Consider the following 21,244-nt stretch of genomic DNA (forward strand, 5'->3'; position numbering starts at 1 on the left):
AGACTTCTGCCTGACTCCCAGCTTCCTTGGAGAAGCCAATGCCAGTTAGTGTAGACAATACTGAGCTACATGGTCTGACGGTATAAAGCAGCTTCCTACACATTTAATCTTTGCTAAACCTTGATTCCCCCTAATTTGAACATTCAATCTGGGTCTCAGTTACATCGCTGATTTGTCCAACCCTGACTCCAGTATGCTTTCTAAGAGTTCCATGCTAATATCATGTTCTACTGAGTAGGAGGCTGCCCCTTGTGGAAGCTTTCTGCACTGCAGCAGGCTTTTTAGCCTTAGGATCTGGACAAGCCCCACAAGGGTTCAACCACTGGTTCCCCTGTAGCAGGAAGAGTATAACAGCTTCCTATTGAAGGTAGGACTTACCTCCATATCAAGGCATCTTTGTTCCTGCTTAGTTCATTGATCTGTCTGCTTTGCTTGACCTCTGGTGTATTCCTGAACTTCGGATACTGATTCAACCTGATTGCTTGCCTTAATGTCTGGCATGGTCCTGACCTTCAGCTACTAGATCAATCTCAGATTCCTGCCAGTCCGTTCTGCTCGACCTCTGACATGTGGCTACTGGTTCAGCCTTTGATTTCTGTCAGGTCAGCTTGACCTCTGGTGTGTGTTTCAACTCTGGCTACCGATTTGAGCCCTGATTCCAGTTGCCTGCTCAGGTAGACCTCTGGCATATTCCTGGCTTCTGAACACCCTGAGCCCCAAATGGTTGCTTGGATCTCCTGGTCCCAGCTCTGAGCCCTGTGTCATCTAGCTTCCACTTCCCACAGCTCAATCCTGGTACCTAAACTGAAATCTGGACATCATGATCCATCATGATCCCAATATGAAACTGGTCCAGAATCCTACATTATCATGGTCTTAAAGATTTCTCATTGAAATGTGTTAAATAAAATAAGAATAAATTGAACTATGCACTTTGAAATTGTAATGTTGTCTTTATTTGTTTTCAGGGGTCAGCCCATGCTAGTTTTATGGGACTTGATTCTTCCGAACCTTTGTGGAAATTTTTCTCTTACTACATGATAAACGACTAAAGGAAATTCTTTGTAACACAATTACATTACAACAATTTATTATAACTGATGAACACTAGTATAAGATATTAGCATTTGTGCCTCTTTTTTACTGGAATTGCTGCAAAATTCTACATAATATGCATTTATCTATGAAAATTTGATATTTAAGTACCTAAAGTTAAGTATCTGAGTGTTTTTCTCCCAAATCAAAATGTGTTTTTCCCCCCAGTAGGTGGGGGAAGATTTTAACAACCCAGATGGACTCCTGCATATGTCCTTTAATTAGTCCTCTCTCGCCTCCTACACCCCAGTCCTAAATTAAATCATTTTCAGACTACACGATCTACTTACCAAAGTCTCATGGGAAATACAGTCAGAAGATAAATACACAGTGAGAGATATAAAACAAACAATAGGCCTAGCTGAACATTAAAACAGTCATTATATGAAAGACATCTGGTATAAAAAAATATGATAGAGCACATTTTGAGGTGTATGTCAACATCAGCAAGCAATAATATCTGAATGATATACTTAAATGTTACACTCTGCATAATATACTTATTAATGAATATTTTAAATAAAATAAATGTACATTACCAATTAAAATATATTTCTAGAGTCCTTTATTAATTCTACTAGCATGCAATGTCAACAGTTTGAGTAAACTTGACATTCTTGGGTGTTTTATTTATTTTGCTGTTGATTTTGACATTTTCTTGAAAATTTGATTACTTTACTGTGTTTTATTTCATTATAAACCTTGAGTTTACATTTTGGGCAAAAAAAATCATATGGGTTTTAAAGCAAATAAAGATATTTTGTAGATTTTTCTGCATAAAATGTATTATTTGCAAGTTGAATATTCAGCATACATTCTATATCTTGCCTTTTCTTTGGCATGCTCATGGTGGCTAACACCACTGCACATATTAACTGTAACATTTAGGAAATTTACGAGTCATATGCACAATCATTCTTCATGGAACACTAAAGAGCAAGGTGTGGGTTCTCTTTCTGCTTCTGTCCACCGATGCTCTATGGCAGTTTCCAAATCTTCTACTTTCATGGAACCTTTAGCATCACTGACCTTTCCTTCAAGAAGCCCTTGCTAATTGCAGTCAATTCTGGGGAGTGTTATTTGACATGCTCTCTGTTTGTGCAGGGTGCTGACTAGAGATGTTACTGAAATTTTAATTACTTGGCAGAATATAAATTTGTTCAGCTTGTAATGCTCAGCTGTACTACAAATCAAATGACATTTCCTCCAGAAAATTTTCTCAAGCTCAGAATATAAGATAAGATTATCTGTATGCATGATCAGTGCTCTTCAGGTGCTCATAGATATCTTAGGTCCATTGCACAAAAGTTCTTTAATGTCAAGACCCTTATACTCTCTGAAAATCTCCTTGTCTGCTGTGAATCTAAATGTAATACAAAGCCAGCTGCTTTACAAGATGCATATGGAAACATGGTCTTTTATTTGGTGTGTATCATCCCTATGAGCCAATTATCTTCTTCAACGTGGTCTCTGTCTTTTACACAAATGGTCTATACACCTGCGCAGAGACCTCGTCGGAACCTAACAAGCTCAATTCTCCTGCTTTGGGAGGGAACCCAGCCCACAGCCACTATATGCGGCTGTGCCACTCCTCATCCCCTCAGTCTTTCGTCAGTTAACATCGTGGAATCACAGTGAAAACATTGTGAGCTTCAGTTAACATCATGGAATCTGCAGCTCGGCAAAAAGAAAGATTATTGTCTATCCCCTTGTTGTTTTCTTTCTGCTTTCCTTATTCCTTCCTGTATTTCTTATTTTTCGTGTAGTAGCGTTTTTATTCTTGGCGTTTTGGTTTTTATGGGCTTTCACTCTCTTTGGAGCTCGGATCCTGGCTGGGACAGAGCATGGTGGCTGGCCAGCCTACGGCGTTTATGCCGGGCACGGCGAACTTCAAGAAATGTGTTCATTGCAGATCTAAGATCCCTTCTCCCGATACTCATACCGAGTGTCTTTTGTGCCTGGGGGAATCCTACATTGTCGAGACCTGTCTTCATTGCCAGAAGTTTATGAAGCAGGCTCGAAAGAATAGGGCTTCTCACCTGCATGCAGCCCTGTGCGACTTGGCTCTCCGTTCTTTGGAAGCCTTGTCGTTGAAGCGGTCCGTTAAGATGGCTTCTTCGGTACAGTCTGAGCATTCGGAATCCACTCCTGTAGAAGTAGATAACCCGGTATTGATATAGGTTTTGAGCACTTCGGTGCATTCTGAGGACTTGCCCCAGTGTCCTCTGCCCGTGATGCCGGATCCTTCTCAGACTACTTCGATGTTGAAGCCAAAGAAAAAGAAGATGAAGTTGCCTCATGAATTGCTGGCGGATCAACACCCCCCTCCAGCAGGGTCGTGGATGCCCTGCAAGGTCTGGGTTTCCAGATCAATTTCAAGAAATCTCAGCTGGAACTGACCCGCAGGATACAATTCATAGGGCTGATCTTCGATATGGCCCTGGAGAAGGTCCTCCTCCCGGTCGCCCGCATACATACTCTCCATTTTTCTAGCCACCATTTTTCTAGCCATGGGTCCACAGACTATGCACTCGGTGCAGTGCTTGTTGGGGCATATGGCAGCCACCACTTACATACTTCCACAAGCGTACCTTTGGATGCACATCATTCAAAGGTGGTTCTTGGACATATTTGATCCCCTTCAGGATTCGGCCCGTTTGGAGTGCACACCCCTTGGTAGGTACAGGAGACTGCGGCATGGTGGGCCGAGATTCGCCATCTGAACATCAGCACCCCTTTCCAGGCCCCCCAGTCACAATGGGTGATCACGACAAATGCGTCGGAGCTCGGTTGGGGGCACACTTGGACAGGTTTCACCTGAATGGACATTGGTCCCCCAGGGAAAGGACCCAGCACATCAACTATCTAGAGTTGTTGGCCATGTTCAATGCACTCAAAGGGCTCTTGCCCGTGGTTGCGAGTTGCTCAGTGACAATCCAAACGGAAAATACAACGGCAAAAGCCTACATCAATCAACAAGGCGGCACATCTTCGAGGAGCCTTCTGTTCCTGTCACTGGATCTTTGGCACTGGTGTGTGACACATGCACTATCGCCTCATGCGGTCTACATCCAGGGTTCCCTGAATGTCCAGGTGGACATGTTGAGCCAAATGATGACGGTCTCCCACGAGTGGATCTTGGACTTTGATGTGCTCAGGAACCTGTTTGTAAAATGGGGGGTTCCAACTCTAGACCCATTTGCTTCATAGGACTATGCTCAATGTGCCCTCTATTGCTCCAGGGGAGGGGAAGGGGAGGGCTCTCTAGGCAATGCCTTCGTCCTATCCTGAAATGTACATGTTTCCGAGGGTACTGCACAAACAGATTGGATCAGGCCAGGGCCATCCTGATAGCCCTGTGGTTGGATCAGGCCAGGGCCATCCTGATAGCCCTGTGGTGGGCCAGGAGACCTTGGTTTACGGCCCTGAGGCGGCTGGTGGTGGCTTGGATGTGCCTTCCTGCCCTACTGGACCTGCTGTCATGGGAGTGGATAAAGGTGCTCCACCTGGATGTTCGGGCCCTGCACCTGATGGGCTGGAAGGTCCTGCCGACTTCCCACTGAGACTCAGGGAAATTTTGCTTGCAGCCAGGAAGCAGTCCACAAGAAAATCCTATGGCCATAAGTGGACTCGCTTCTGCTTCTTTGCTTCTATGCATGGATTTAATGCAATTAACTCCTCTGTGCAGGATGTCTGTACGTATCTGCTCTCCCTTAAAATGGCTAGTCTAAAACTTTCATCCCTTAAGGTCCATTTGCCTGCCATTGTGGCGCATTCCCCAACAACCCGGGTTTCTTGTTTTAAGGACGTATTAGTTAAAAGTTTCCTGAAAGGTTTATCCCACGTCTTTCCGGACGACCCATATCCGGCTGGGACCTGTCTGTGGGTTTGGCCAGTTTGCTACAGCCTCCCTTTGAGCCACTGGCTTCAATTGACCCCCGTCTCCTGATCTGGATGGTTGCCTCTCTGGTGGCCGTCACCTCAGCTAGGAGAGTGAGTGAATTGCAAGCCCTGACGGTTGATCCACCATACCTTCAATTTTACAAGAATAAGGTTGTGCTCAGGCCAGATGTCCAGTTCCTTCCTAAAGTGATCACTATGTTTCACCATTCTTTGCCACTCACTTTACCTGTATTTTTCCAGAACCCTTCCTCAGATGTGGAGTGTAGGTTACATCATTTGGACATTAGGAGGGCATTATCCTTCTATGTCCAAACATCTGCTGAGTGGAGGAAAACTCCTTCCCTGTTTGTTCTCTATGATTGGCCATGTAAGGGTCTCCAAGTTTCTGCCCAATCCTTGCCTAGATGGATAGTGTCCACAATTGAACTTTGCTATAAGTTGGCTCCTAAGCAGTAGCCCACAACTGTCAGGGCGCACTCAGGCCCTTGGCGGCCTCTGTTGCTTTTGATCGTGCGGTCCTCTTGGATGCTATTTGCCAGGCAGCTCCCTGGGCTACGCCCCACTCATTTATCCGTCATTATGCTATTGATGCCAGGGCATGGAATTATGCTGTATTTGGCAGGAGTGTCCTGCAGTCCATTTTTGGTCGATGTAATTGTTTCTGAAATAAATACTTCTGGCAGGTTACATACTGTTTCCATTTCTTCCCTCATCCTTGGGTGCTAGCTTGTCATGTGCCCATTTGTGTAAAAGACAGAGACCACATCGAAGAACTATAGGTTGCTTACCTGTAACTTTGGTTCTTCTAGTGGTCATCTGTCCTTTTACATGCCCTCTAGTCCTCCCCGCAGGGTCTACTGAAGCTGGACTCCGTGACTGAGGGGATGAGGAGTGGCGCAGCTGCATATAGCGGCTGGGGGCGGGGCTCCCGCCCAAAGCAGGAGAATTGAGCTTGTTAGGTTCCGACGAGGTCTCTGCGCAGGCGCATGGCCCATTGGTGAAAAAGGACAGATGTCCACTAGTAGAACCAAAGTTACAGGTAAGCAACCTGTAGTTATTTCCAGCAATAATTTATGTGGTTGTTGTCCCGCATCCAGATCTAAAAATCTCTCTTTAACTGGCTATGTTGTGTACAGGTGGCCCTCATTATCTGTGGTGGTTCTGTCCTTGCCTACAACTGTGAATAATGGAACAGAGGATAATGAGACCTAGAGGCAATGGGAATTGGGGGGTTAGGATCCTGGAGTTGAAAAATGGCTAAACACGGCAGAAATAAGAGAAATGCACAGAGGGATGTGCATGCAGTATTTTGTACACACCTGAGGGGGTGGAGAGCGGACACTTTAGGAGGAGGAAGGCAGGTCTTACCTGCCCCCTCCCTTGCTCCTCTGCCACCCCTGAGCGATGCTGTTTGTATTCAGAAGCCAGGCTCTCTGTTTGCCTGGCTACATCTTGTTGGGAACAGGAAATTCCCTATTCCCAGCAGCTTTTGGGCAATGCCAGAAAGGAAATGGCAACTTAGCATGTACAGACACCATCTTAAGTGTTACTCTGGAGTAGCTTCTATTATTGTGATCAACATTCAGAAACTTATTCCAAAAGACTCAATTCTGGTACTTCCAACAACAGAGGAGGAGTTGGTATTCAAAAGACAATTCTACTAAGATAAAGTCAACATGGAAAAGCCACCCTCTGAACAGTAAGGCTCTGTGAATGCTTTTGGTATGTATTCACCTTTGGAGAAAGGTGTATCAAGGAAAAAATTATCTTAATATTTGCAAACTCTCTCTCTCCCCAGTAAGTCAACTTATGCCAAAACAAAAGAATGTGAATACAAATTTTAACCATGTACATACACAATATTTAATTTTACAGAATAGAACACTATTGAGCAAAGCACCACCACTATTTCACACTGACGGAAACTAGAGACTCACTACCATAGCATGGATCGTTAAGCTGACATTCCCCGCATGCATCCAAACGTTCATTATTCTTTATTCATTACTTTCCAACTTCCAACAAAGAACTCTTAATTCTTTGTAATTAACTGTAAAATTGGGGCATCATGTAGCATATGATATAGTAGGTTACAGTATCTTTGCCAGTTTGCTTCTTTCTTAAGGGGATTCTTTCTGCAATATGGCACAAAAAATAGTTGTGAATAAGAAATATGGTGCACCTGGACCAATAAAGCCAAACTGAATATCTCAAAACAACTTCATTGCCTTCAGTTACTGCCGATATACCCTCCAATATCTGAGAAAAGAAAATAGGTATATTTGTTTTAAGCGCTTTAGTGTGTAACAAGAGGGTTTTATAGCATGGATTTAAGCAAACAATTTATATTGGACTTGCCAGCATGCCCAGATACCACATTTATGAGATAAAATTGCCAGTACAAAATTATTTTGGAATTTCAAGGTGCAGTTTATATTAGCAAATTTATGCAACCCAGTTCCAAAGACAGATAGATATATAATACTCAGAAACGTCAGTTTTAAGGCCAGTTAGTTGCATATCAACTATGTGATGAGAAAACATTATACCTGGCATTTACAGAGGGGAGGAGGGGTCTCAAACAAACTTAGCAAATTGCATATAAACCTACATGTTTGCTCACATATTTATATCTGTACTAGAACTGGTAGCTCTCCCTATGCCCCAAGGAGCTCTGGAGATTGTCAGGGAGATAAGAGTGTATTACAAAATTCTCAGCATTCTCAAAACTATAATTCCCAGGGTCCTCTGGTGGAAAGTATGACAGATCCTAACTGGTGCGATTCAAGTCCTACACCTCAAGTTCTGGCCAATGACAACAGGGATTGTTTTCATCACCTGTACAAAATCTTCCTATTGGACAATAGGAAAGTTCCTTACAAGTTAAGAGAATTTTTAGAAACCCAGTGCAAATTCTTAGGATTTGGTAATGGCTTAGCTAAATCATCATAATTGTAGTACATGTGCTGATATAATAAGAAAAAGTGTCTTATGACTTAAAATTTGAGACTACATTTTATGCTTTCTGGATTTTTAGATTTTTATTCAGTCATCATGATCATTTCTACTTCTGGGACTTCAGGGATTTTCCACCCTCCAACATGCAAAATCATTGCAAAAGCAACTCTAGGCAATCTTGTTAAGATTTTTAAAAAATAATATATTTCTACTCCATTAACTTTACTTTTTCATACTAAATTTTAAAGCAGAAATACTGTTTTCCTGTAATAAATGTATCCTAAACATTTTTTTTTTCAAACGGGGATCACATAGCAAATTGCATTGGAAGGGCGATAATGAAAAAGCAACACCATTTATTAATTTTGTTATCCTCAACCCTAGAGATTTCTTGGAGGGAAAGAACTTGTCTGAATTTCACTATACAGTGCCACAGGCAGAAAGTGAGATAAACTAAACAAGCACATCCTGAAGGGAGAGAAAATGCCTGCAGCTGCAAATGACCTACTACATACCTCACTGGAAATGTTTTGATGTTATAATTTGTTAATTTTGAGAAAAAAGACAATTACCAACAATTAGAGTTTGTTCTCATGGAGATCTTTAACTTTATAAAGTTTTTGATCAAAAGTGACATATTACTGTTCAAAAGAATGACATATTTTCAAAAGATTATGATACTATGTTATTTTAGATGATAAGCCCTATGCCAAATTTTGTGATTATTGATAGATGGGATGGGAAGTTTATGATGAAGCATGAATCTATCCCAATTGCCACATAAGAACAAATATTCTACTATGAAACACAGTAAGGAAAAGAATGCTATTTAACTTTATATTTAATTGTCTGAAAGAACAAATACTTATCTGCCTATTGGACTAAGATATTTTAATCCAGCATTGCCTTGGCAGTTAAACAGAATCTTAAGTACATTTATATGTCCTATTATACATTATAAATCAGTACATTTATATATCATTAGCATTTGACCAGTCCAAACAACAACAACCTTAGTCAGTTGACTGTTCAAATATTATCCAATATTGGTCATATATTTAAAGCAACATAATAACATGGAGAAAGTCACACCAATTACAAAATTACTATCTTCTAGAATATTATAGAGCCCCTCCCAGGAAATGTATAGAGCACCACACTCTCCCAGGAAGTTGACAGAACTCCATAGATCCCTCTTCCCCTCAGCAATTGTAATGGACTCATGATACTCCTAAATCCTGGGGTCCTGTATAAAGTTGTCACCATCAAGGTTTGGGAACCATATAGAACCGAGTGCCTCAGCATTTTCCCTCTTAGCCTTTTCTCTTCTCCTTATGAAGAGAAATTTCCTCACATGTTTGGAGGTTGTACTGTACCTCTGGCTACTTGGGAACCCCAGGCTTGTGGCACTGTGGGAAATGTTTATATGTGTTTGCTTCCTACATTATCCTATATATATAAAAAAATGTTTGTAGCAGTAGTAGAAGAAAAACAAATTAAGCAAATGGCTAGTTGAAGAAAAGTCAAATATCTTAAACTAATATAGTATGTTATATGTTTTTTTTTTTTAAACTAACTGTACAACTCCTTGAGTGCCTTTTTTGGTAGAAAGGCAAATTAGCAAATGCACAAATAAATTCTTGAGCTCTGTCCTGTATAAAACAACCTCTGAAAGGTTTAACAGGTGGCATGGCAAGACATTCAGAACTGCAGAACCCTGGAGAGCTCTGAGTAAGCAACTTGCTCCAGCAAGGGTCACAGGAAGAATGAGGTCTTAAATACCTCCAGGCTCAGGCTATCCCTTCAAGGCTCCACATCTCTGCCTGGAGAACAGAAAGGTTTAAAAGAACAGCCCTTTGATGTGGAGTCTTGCATTCCTCCTCTATTCCATCACATCCTTCCTGACCTCATATTGGCACTTGTGTACACTTTGAGTGTGATATACTTAGGGTAGAAGTGATAGACTCTGGGCCTGGCTCAGCTTGCCTATCTGTTCTCCCCTCCTCAGACTTGGACTCCGAGCTAGTGTGGACCATTTTGTATTATTCTTTGGACCCTGGCCATACTGTAGCACTTACTGAGTTATCTGCTTTTCAAAACACACTTTCTTACCTCTTCAAAGTATCTTAAGGACACATTTTTTTAATGTTAAAATTAACAGAATAGTGTATTTCTGGATACCTAGGGCACAATCCAGTCTCACCACAAGCTCAATGCAGACTATTTTGATAGGGCTTGGTAGAGCCCTGTTTCTCCCATTCCTCTTGGCATCTAGTGCTGGCAGTGAACTAGGACATGGCATAGAATGGGAAGTCTGTGTGCATCTCCAGTATCCTTATCTAGCTCTCCCTCTCTGCTAAATGAAATTACTCCTGTTCTAGAGCCAATGTTAGGAAGTGCCCCAAGAATAATCCTCTCTAACCAAGTTCAGGCAGTTGGAAGCAAAACAGGACCATCCAAATGTAAGGTAATAATTTCTGCATATTTGGGAGGAAGCTCCCTATGTACACAGAAGTATATAAGTTTGTAAATTTTTGTTTAAAAAAATCCAAAATGGCCTTGTAAGCATTCAGGATCTATGGAATATTGAAAGCTCTTAAGCAAGGCTATCAGTTTGTTAATAGATGAGGGAGAGAGAGGTGGTAGATCCGCGTGAGACCCTAACAACTCAGGGCTCAACAGCATAATGGAATGGGGGGATGTGTGTCATGAAGCTTAAAAAATGTCCCATCCACACTATATAGAAATGTTTGGGAAGGGAAGACCTTTCCCCTTCCCCCTCTCTAGAATCACCCCCTACTTAGCACTAAATACTAGGGCTGTGTCTGACATACGTTGATCCCAACATGCTATGTTATATAGCAAAGGAAGGCTCTGAGGAGCTGAGAAAGAAAGTCCTTTGCCCTTACTCTGCCTGAAATTCCCCTCCCCCGCTAGGCCTGAAATCATTACAAATTCCACAATGGCTGGAAGAGCCTTGAACAGGAACACTACTGGTGGCACAATGTAACATTTTGTCACATATCCCAATTGTCAAACTAAAGAACACATTGAGTATTTACAATGTAAAGTGTCCAAATCTATTTCCCTATAGTAGCCAACATTCTAATTAAAAATGCAGATACAGACAATACAGAAGCAGCTGTATTCAGATTGTATAAATCAGCTTTAATTTGTACAAACCAAACTGCAATAATAAGGCATTAGCAGAAAGCAGTTATGAGTGTGCAAGTAGGTGCAAGAGAAAATCCAAATCCATAACTGAATAACTACAGAAAGCACACAAAACAAAGCTCAACGGCTTATGAACTGTCTGCCTGTTTGAAAACACCATGAAGGAAGAACAATCAATGCTGTATTTATGAAATATTTAGCTTACATATCCACTAAAGCCATGTTGGGTTACTGTCCCAAACTGCAGAAGTGATTTCATTTTTCTTTACATTTTCTTAAAGTGCAAATATTAAATAAATAATTAATGAACAACAGGACTCTTTCATACTAAACCAATTCATGCATTATTTATTCATATTTAGTATCTTCCACACACTATTCTGTGGCATTTTAATTATCTATTGGATTTGAAAACAGTAAGTTTCAAACCATATGCAGTAGTAAATGGAAAGGTCTAATTTTAAACAAGTAACTAGACATTTCAAATGTTAATAATTAAGGAAACAATATAAGTAAAACCTAAAATTGTTTCCCTATAAGGATATAACCTCTTATTTTCCTTGATATCAAATTCTGACATCTTAAAATATTATGGATTGCATTTAATCTGTATCTGTATCAGTTTATTAAATATATGCATTTAAAGCATATTAACTATTACTGAAATATCAAATATTTCTATATATTTACTTGCATCTTTTCCTACAATAAAAAGGAAGAAAGAAGAGAGTTTATTGATCACAGGAAGAATGAAGATATTTTTGCTATTTTACTCTTAAAAAGATATTTCACTTAACTAAATGTTAGTCTTATATAGTTAAAAAGGCAGCAAAACAGATTAATTTTTATGATCCACATTTAAACCAAAGGGTAAAGGTTAAGAAACAAGAAAGGTAAGGACTAGATAAATAAAGACCTACCCTGTCTCTAATCTTTTCTTTTTTAACCAAGGCTACTCAAGAATCTTCAACTAATTATTATGTTTTATTGACGGCATCTTTCCCTAGGGAGGTTATTTAAAAAGTTTAACCCCTGAGCAAGTCATGCCTTCTCCTGCCTTTGAAAGTGTCAAGTGCATTGATTATAACTGCAGGAAGTGTTACCTTCTACCCAGAGACTCTCACCCTGCACAATCTTAAACACTGTCTCTCTCCCAAAACGGCTTTGATTCAGCAATTCAGGCCTCTTCAGCTGATATTAAAGGCAGAAACACCACAGAAAAGGGATCAGCAGTTAAAACGAAATACAAAGGGGCGGGGGAAGGGACACAGATCTTGGATATGCTAGCACAAAGCTAGAGAGAAAAGCAGATTTGAAAAAGACATCAGAGTGACTAAAAAAGAACAATATGACAGAAATTAAACAAGATTTTTATGCTTGCCTTCTATGCATTTAAACTCATCTCAACCTCTATTGAAATTCTGATCATACTCAAACCCCAAGGCTTTTGACACACTTTCATAAATCCACACCTCCTTTCTCTCTTGTCTAATCTCCAGAGTCACTGTGAGGTATCCCACAAGTTAAAGTGGGGGAAAATACAGAATTCTAATATGTGTATGAAGTAATAGAAAATACCACGTTATCCTCAAAATCAAGTATAGATATGAAGCACAGAATACTGTAAACATTCACTAGGTGCATTTTTCCAGTTCTTAAATACTGGAAACATAAATAAAAGTTTATATGGTTTGAAAAATACATTATATCTATCTCCAGGAAGACTCAATAGTAATTTCTCGAGTAGTGTAGAAATACTAGCAAAATAATGCTAAGGACTGTATTCTGTCCTAACAATTGATACACTAGGCACAAAAGAACACCATCATATGCCTAATTCATTCTATAATTTTCAAAATTTGAAACTTTAGAACACTATTAGAATTCAGAAAAAACTAGCAACTGCAATGAGGCTTATATACATCTGCACCTGAATCACAGGAACAGTACCCAAACTTCCACAAAGTAATTGGATTTTCAGAACTGCAAGTGGTTTTATTCCAATTCAGTCATGACAGGGCCAGAAGGTAATGATACATCTGCCATGATGCAACAAGCAGACCTGTCTTCTGTCAAGAGTTGAAATCATAAAGGAATAAGCTGTCGTTAACAACCTCTCTCCAAACACTAGAGCTGTCATCTCATTGTTTTCCTTTGCTCATATGGGGGCTGGTGTGGGTTTATATAGCCTGTCAATTCAATATTACTCTAAGCATTTAACCTTCTTCTCATTCCTCCTTAAGCAATCTTTTACTGAGTTTGCACAAATTTATGACTAATTACTTACTTATAACTTTATAAGTAATATAAAGTTTTGTATCTTATTCATTTGCATATCAGTCCACTTTAAATCCAAATTTAACAGCTATTGCTTTCCATTAACAAAACTCACTGAAATAGAATATATGTCAAATATTGCATAATTTTTTAGTAATTAATTTTGTATATGGGTATTTGGGATTACAGACACTTTTTTCATGAAGTAACATATTTATTTTCAAAATTATTACCATTACTAAACTGATTATATAAAAATTACAATATATTATTGTAATTTTTCTATTAACTCAAAGGCAGCAATACAAAGACCTACTTTAGACAGGCACAAGGTCTTGGGCATATACTATTTAACTCCTCCACAGAACAGCAGGCCAATTCAGAAGAGCACAATCTGCTTTTGAAAGCACCCTCAGTTTCCAACAGTTTCCCAAGCAGCACTGGGAGCAGATAGGCGCATACTGTATGAGAAACACAAGCACAAAGCCTGGTGAAACTAGTTGCATGGTCCTGTAGATCTTGGCAAAAGTGACCTACCACAAATTGTGTCATATGGACATTCTGCATAAATATACACGAGACTTTTGTCTATGAAAGTCCTGTTCATGCAACCAGTGAGCACATGAAGGGGAGGAAGCCTCCATACAGTAATCAGCTGCAAACATGTAGGTTCTGTGCAAAATAGTGAATGAACAAGTGGAGGTTGGGAACAGGGACTGTCACCGCAATTCTGTTCTGTTCCACATGCATTCAGTGTACCCATATTGGTCTTCCAAAACGGGCTGGAATGCGGCGCTCATTTAAAAATGTAACTCTTGAATTAATTCAATTATGAGTAAATCATTTTTAAAAGGCAAAGCTATTTCAGAAGTTACACATTTCGTTATCCACTGTCTCAAAAGACTGAAGCTCCTACCCAGAGATCCTCATGCACAGTGGCCCCCTGTGTGCATGCTGCAGCAGGTGAGGAATTCCCCTCCAAGAGATGGAACTGCCAGTTTAGCACCACTGGGGAAGAAGACAAAAGGCATCTTCCCTTACACACACCACCATCTGACAGACCCAACCATCTGCTTGGCAGTTGGACAAGAGCCACCCTGCACGTTGCACATGGGTCTTCTCCCCCGTGCAGCAATTTCAAATGCACAAATCTTAAACCTGCAGATAAAAAGTGAAAAAATTACCCCTCCTGCACCCCACCCCCCCAAAATAAATAAATAAAAAGCCTGTGCACACCAAGAGGATCCTCCTCATTTCAGTGTTTCGGCCAGCACAACCTAAGCCAATACATGAAATATAATTGCATTAAATACTGTAGACACAGGCCAACCATCACCCTGCTCCATCAATCAGTGCTGGGAACAGAAGTTCTAATATACACCTAGTACAGTTCACTTACACATTTTAAAGAGACGGTCAATATGGGTTTTGTGTATATACCCACACATTCAGATCCTCTCGTTCCAGTGAAATGGTTGCTATTCCCAATGCAATCATGAAATGTGTGCACATATGAGATCATGCGAGGAATTAGAGCTTTTCTAGTGCAAGGAACATCTAGATTTTGATCCAAACACACATCACAAGAGACTTGTAACAGCTGTATTAGAACTCTGGTCCTACTTCCTAGGGCCCTTAAAAACTGGACGAGAAAGGGAAACAGTAGATAGGTACATTAGAAAAACTGGGGTAAAAGGTGGGCTTCCCAGATGAGCATGATTGTGAGAATCCACATATTTCCCTCCAGCTCAGGTTGCTTGTGGCAGAAATACTCTGCTTCTGTATCCAGCTTTTTGCCGAGGGCAGTAAAGAGCAGAACTTTCCTACCCAGATTGTTTGGTCATGTGAATCCACACACCTTTTCTGCCTGGTCTACCGGCATGTGCCATGCTCACATCTACAAGGCAACCATAAGCACCTGAGCCCAGATCGGCAGTCATCAGAGGACACACTTGCCTCCAAAGCACACTCCATGCACCTGAAGCCCTGACACCCTTCAGCAGAAAATTGTCTGGCCACACCATGTCACCCTCACCAACCATGCCTACCCACACCTGCCTCTCTATGCACCTTAGAGCTGCAGGCTCATAGCTGGAGCAGGTCAAATGGGTTCTGATATATGGAAGCCTATTGCCTTATGCACCCCCTCACAGCATTTTATGATGAGGTCTTGTGGCTCTGTGTTTGCTGTGACTGCATGGGCATCTTCATGCAAGTTACCAGCCAGGGGTGTGCGCGGAACACGATCTGCAAGTCGTTCAATTCGGACCAACCCATGGTTCTGCGAACCCGTTTGCCTGGTTTGGCCCAACTGCAAACTGGTCTAGTGATTTGAGGGCCAGTGAAGGCACCACCAGGGTGGGGGGCGGCGAGTATCACGTTTTAAAGGAAATAAGCACCTCCTTACTTGCATTACTTCTACTCCAGGCAGCTTTCTGCTGTGGCGGAACAGTGCAGGCACCATGCATGGGCTGCTGGTGGGAGTGCCACTACAGCAGGAAGCTGCCTGGAGCAGCAGTAACACCTGCAAGGATGTGCTTATTTCCTTTTAAAGGTGCAAAGCACCACCCCCACTGGCCCTTGAACCGCCGGACCTGGTCACCATTGGTCCAAACTGGTTTGCAGAACCCAGATGGGTCCGAATTTGGACAAACACATGGACTGCAGTCTGTGCACACCCCTAATAGCAAACTCCCTTCCTGGACAGTCCCCAAAGGTTCACAATGTAGTTTGTGTGGCAGGTTCAACAAAATTCCACGGGGCACTGCACCAGTGTGGCACAGAAATTAGGATGTAGGAGAGGGGAACATATTGCAACTGGAGTGGGTGGGGGTGACAGGGCAGGGGTGGGTATCTGCCACGCATTGGAGTGTGCAGGGGATGGGGTCAGTGTGTGTGTGTGTGTGTGTGTGTGTGTGTGTGTACGCTTATCCTTAGTTTGCCAGGCTATGGTGCCATGAGGCAAAAAAACCCAAAAAAACCCAGAGAAGATATTTTAATTAAAACAATGAGGTGGGGTAGACACTGGATTGGGGTAGAGGTTGGTTAGTCAAACTAATTTCTGACTTCAACTCACCACAATAACAATCCTCCAAACAATTACTGACCAGTTTTACATGGGGAATGCTTCTGCTCATGCATAGAAAGGAGGAACAATTCCTGCCAATCTCATCTTCCTTCTACAGCTGCCTGTACCTCCCAAAAATACATCCCCAAGGTTGTAGGACACTCTGGGACATATGTTCAGGGAGCACAGGCAGTTGCAAAAAGAATGGAGAATTAACAAATATCACCCCTCCCTTCTGTGCATGAGCAGAAGTGTTCCCCATATACAGCTCTTAGTTTGGAATTCAGGTGTTTCTCCCACTATCCTTTTAATGAATTTGTTTGGAAACAATGAAAACTGTCTCCCCGCCCCAGGTTTTAAGCCACATTCCAGGCATGTTTATAAGCTTTATTTGAAAATAATCTGGCCTAGAAACAAATTTTTAACACATTAATGAAAGCTGATCCCATCTCACAACAGAGACATTAGAAGACCCTAAAATTAAAAAATCCTCAGTTTAATCATGGGGCATTTCCTCTACAGCTGCATAGGAGCTCCGTAACTGAAGTGCATGTTTTGTGTTAAGCATCTGATTTAGTTCAATTGATTTTAATAGACCCACTTGTATGCTTCATAGGACATACTTAAAAGCATTTCTTTTTATAAGCGTAAGAGCTCACATGCCTTCTAGGATCACCTTCCTTTAATAATAGGCAAAACAATTTGTGCTTGAGATGGAGATAAGAAAAACCTTTAAGCTGATGAAATGAAATTTAATAGAAAATGTCAGTTTCCAACAGATTATTGGACTGATTTATCTGCTCCATAAACCACATGGCAGTTCCACTACAACAGTCTTCAATATAAGTAAACAACAACTGTTTTCTTAACACAAAAGAATTATTACACAAAAGTTTTGAAAATGAAGAAAACATTGGCAGTCACACATACATGTTTGATATAAATTAAGAAAATTAAATGTCACACAATTATGAATAAATTACCTGTACAAAACAAACAAATATTTAAGAGGTCCAAATAATTATCCTACCTCAATAGCTCTTTTAATATATGGAATCTGAGTGCCACTCTTCAGATCTTCGTTTATAATAAGCCTTCTTGCCCATTGTCCTGCTCTGACAACACCACTACCATGAATTAAAATCATCAGTTTGTCAGGATTTGTCATTGCATCCTCACTCATAAAGATAAAACTCCTAGGCTCATTCTCTGTTGCATCCACCTGAAATGGAAACAGAGCATTTGTAAAAGGTGCAAAATCACACAAAGATCTACACCAACAAAGCAATTTAGAAAACCTAAAGTTGCATCCAGTAATTAAATAATTAGCCCTGGAGTTTGTATCATACCACTTTCAGCATTCGTTGCTGGCAATACACACACAAAGTTGTAAGGCCCACTGGCAGAGAAAATGTTCCATTTTCGAATCAAAATCCCTCCCAGCATATATTTCTTTCTGTACTGTTTATTTGTCCTCTCCTTCCTCCAAGGAATTCAAAGAGATTGCTCCAAGGAATCTCACAAGAGCCTGTAAGATAGGTTAGACTGAGAGATCATGACTTGCCCAAGGCCACACACAGTGTACTCCATAATTGAGCAGGGATTACAAACGAAAAGCTATTTTGCGCTAAGTAGTGTCCAAACACACCAAAGAACTAGCAATTCAATTCAAAATACCAAAGCACAACCACAAACACAACTCACCAGCAGTACAGTGCAACACCATTGTTTCACACACAATTGGTAAGCTATTTGCAAAAAGTTGATCGGGCCCACACCTGCTGGTTCACACTTCACATTTCAGACAGCAAGCCCCATGACATAATTTACATCACACAATGCAGTAGGCACTGCCTGTCCATTCTGACATGGAATAGAACTGCGGAACACAGCATCATCTATCAGTGTGCATCCTCAGACTTTTTTCCAATTCACCAGCAAGTTGCAACTGCCCATTAAGCAGATACTATAAAGTAGGGGTAGGCAACTTGTGACTCTTTAGATGTTACTGAACTATAACTTCCATTTTCCCCAGATGTAATACATTATGACTAGGGATGATGGGAATTGTAGTTCAGCATCATCTGGAGATGTTCCCTACCTCTGCTGTAATAATACTTGTGGTCCTAGTGGGCAATCTTTGCCTAGAGTTCAGTACTGGCAATTGCCTCCATTTGGTCCTGTTCAGGCGAAGGCCAAATTCCATTCTGACACCGGAGGTGGTAAGCTACTGTCCAAGCCATTGCAGCACATGGAGTATGCCATGCACCAATTTCTGCCTCCCGTTTCCCCCTGTCAAATCTCCAGTTCCTTTGAAACTCCTATCCCAACACACATACACACCTCAAGCTAGGAAGGAGAGCGGGTCTGGTGGTAACAAGCATGAATTTCCCCCTTTGCTAAGTAGGGTCCACCCTGGTTGCATTTGAATGGGTGACTACATGTGAGCACTGTAAGAAATTCCCATTATGGGATGGGGCTGCTCTGGGAAGAGCACCTGATGCTTGCATGCAGAAGGTTCCAAGTTCCCTCCCTGCCATCTCCAACATAGGGCTGGGAGAAATTCCTGCCTGCAACCTTGGAGAAGCCGCTGTCAGTCTGTGAAGACAATTCTGAGCTAGATGGACCAATGGTCTGACTTGGTATATAGCAGCTACTTGTGTTCCTAAGCTTTCTGCACATCCACATTATTGGATGTGGAACCAATCCTCACGTCCCTTTCACTGTGGGAGGGAGTACGAAACTATTCCATAAAGCTCTAATAGCAATCTGCTCTCAAGTGCATAAAGAAGAAAGCTGAAAGACAGATTTGTACAATCCAAGGGTTTGTGAGTTTCACCTTTTCCAAATACAAAAAGGGTATGTCCTAGCCCCTCAGTTCTTCCTAGTTCAAGAAGTTCAAAGGCAGATTTACCACATCTGGTTACCTCACCCAGCCCCAAGGTCATTACCCCAATCTCTCCCAGCAGCCATGGCACCAACACACACCAGCAGAAGTCACCCTTGTCCTGTTCTTCTCTCCCAGTCATATTACAGCCCACCCTACCTGTTCAAAAGACAGAGGACCAGGAGGTTGGAGCAACAAGAAGTCATCCAAGACACTTGAATGATTCAGTTTCCACAGCAGAGGTTGAACCTATGCCAGGAATGAAGCTGGTCCTCAGAAAAGGGTTGAGTCCAGTTTCTTCCCATTCTTCTTCCCATTCTTACCCAGTGCAACCCAGCAACCACCTTTTGCCCCAGAGCCAAAGCAACCAACAACAGAAGTAGATCATAGGAACATAGGAAGCTGTCATATACTGAGTTGGTCTATCTAGACCAGGGATTCTCAAACTTGGGTCCTCAGGTGTTATTGGACTTCAACTCCCATAATCCCCAGCCTCAGTGGCCTTTGGTTGGGGATTATGGGAGTTGAAGTCCAATAACACCTGAGGACCCAAGTTTGAGAATCCCTGATCTAGACAGTAAATCTCTTCTGGAAAAGTTTGTATGGTTATGTGCAAAAAGACAAGAGTATCTCTTCTAAACAGCAATGGGACAAATTGTGGAAATGGACATCACACGTAACAACCCCCCCCCCCCACCGATTACCTGATGTGCCTTGAAATCCCCCACACCCGAGTTACAGTACTACCAGCATACACTTCATAACCTTGTGGGTTTCCAAATCATTGTGTGTAAATCTTTGTAGATATATCATGTACAAACAACCACTTTGTATATAATTGTGCTTTGGCAACGTACTGTATGCTTTGGTAGTTTGTTGGTTCAATAAAAAAATCTTGTCCTATAAAAAATCTTGTCCTATCTTGAAGATGCCAGGGAGGGAACTTGAAACCTAGATGCTCTTCCCAGATCCTCTCAGTCCCATTTAGAGGAAGCAAAGTTGACATCTCTCTTTGATTTCTCTTCTCTCCATCTCCTTGCTGATTCCCCCTTGATCACCAAAACTTGGTGAATGGGCAATGCAAAATGGTAAATCTGGTTCAATATAAATACTTGTAAAGCAAGGCACACAAGCAAAAAAGCAAAGGAAAAAAAATCCAGTTCACACACAGTGATAGAATTTGAGTTGCCAGTGACTAATTAGGAAAGAACTTGGGGTTTTTGGTGAGTAGTTCAATGGAAATTTCAACCCAGTGTATATGGCAGCTCTGTTGTGAAAAAGGTAAATTCCATGCTAGTGATAATTAGGAAAGGAATCAAAAATAAAACTGTCGTCATAATAATGCCTCTATCCAGATCTGTGAAATACAAGGCACAGATATATTTAATTTTATTTATTTATTGTTAAATTTATATACCACCTTTCAGTAAAACAATCCCAAGGTGGTTCACACGAAAATTAAAACAAGACTATGAAAAAAATAAACAATATATAAGCTAAAATATAAAAACATAGATCTGACTAAAAAGATTTAAAATACAAGCATCAAATAACCATACAAAATACAAAGAAGCACCAGTAGAAACAATCATATAAAAGCCTGGGGGAAAGCCAAGATTTCAAATTTTTTCTAAAAACTGTGATGGAGACATATAGTCACCTTATATCAAGAATTATATTATACAGCTGGGAAAGTGCAGAAGAGGTTTGATCAGGAGGCTAGAGCACCATCTTACTTACAAGGAGAAGTGACAACATTTGGGGCTTTTTAGTTTAGAAAAAAGGCAACTAAGGGAGTCATGGCTGAGGCCCACAAAATTATACATGGAGACAGTGGACAGAGAAAAGGGTTTCTTCCATCATAAAATAGAACCAGGAGGCAT

The 21,244-nt window shown here is 41.1% G+C and overlaps 1 protein-coding gene across 6 annotated transcripts in view; it reads right to left on the reverse strand.

The window, feature by feature from the left end:
* Positions 1-21,244, reverse strand: part of FAM172A (family with sequence similarity 172 member A) — a 324,812-nt gene that overhangs the window by 246,073 nt on the left and 57,495 nt on the right. For all 6 annotated transcript variants that reach the window (XM_053293928.1, XM_053293933.1, XM_053293932.1 and 3 more), the window contains one exon: positions 17,505-17,696. In XM_053293928.1, coding sequence (XP_053149903.1) covers positions 17,505-17,696 — 192 coding nt within the window. The remainder of the gene's footprint in view (positions 1-17,504; positions 17,697-21,244) is intronic.

This window comes from Hemicordylus capensis, chromosome 2 (genome assembly GCF_027244095.1).
Source record: "Hemicordylus capensis ecotype Gifberg chromosome 2, rHemCap1.1.pri, whole genome shotgun sequence".
NCBI lineage: Eukaryota > Metazoa > Chordata > Lepidosauria > Squamata > Cordylidae > Hemicordylus > Hemicordylus capensis.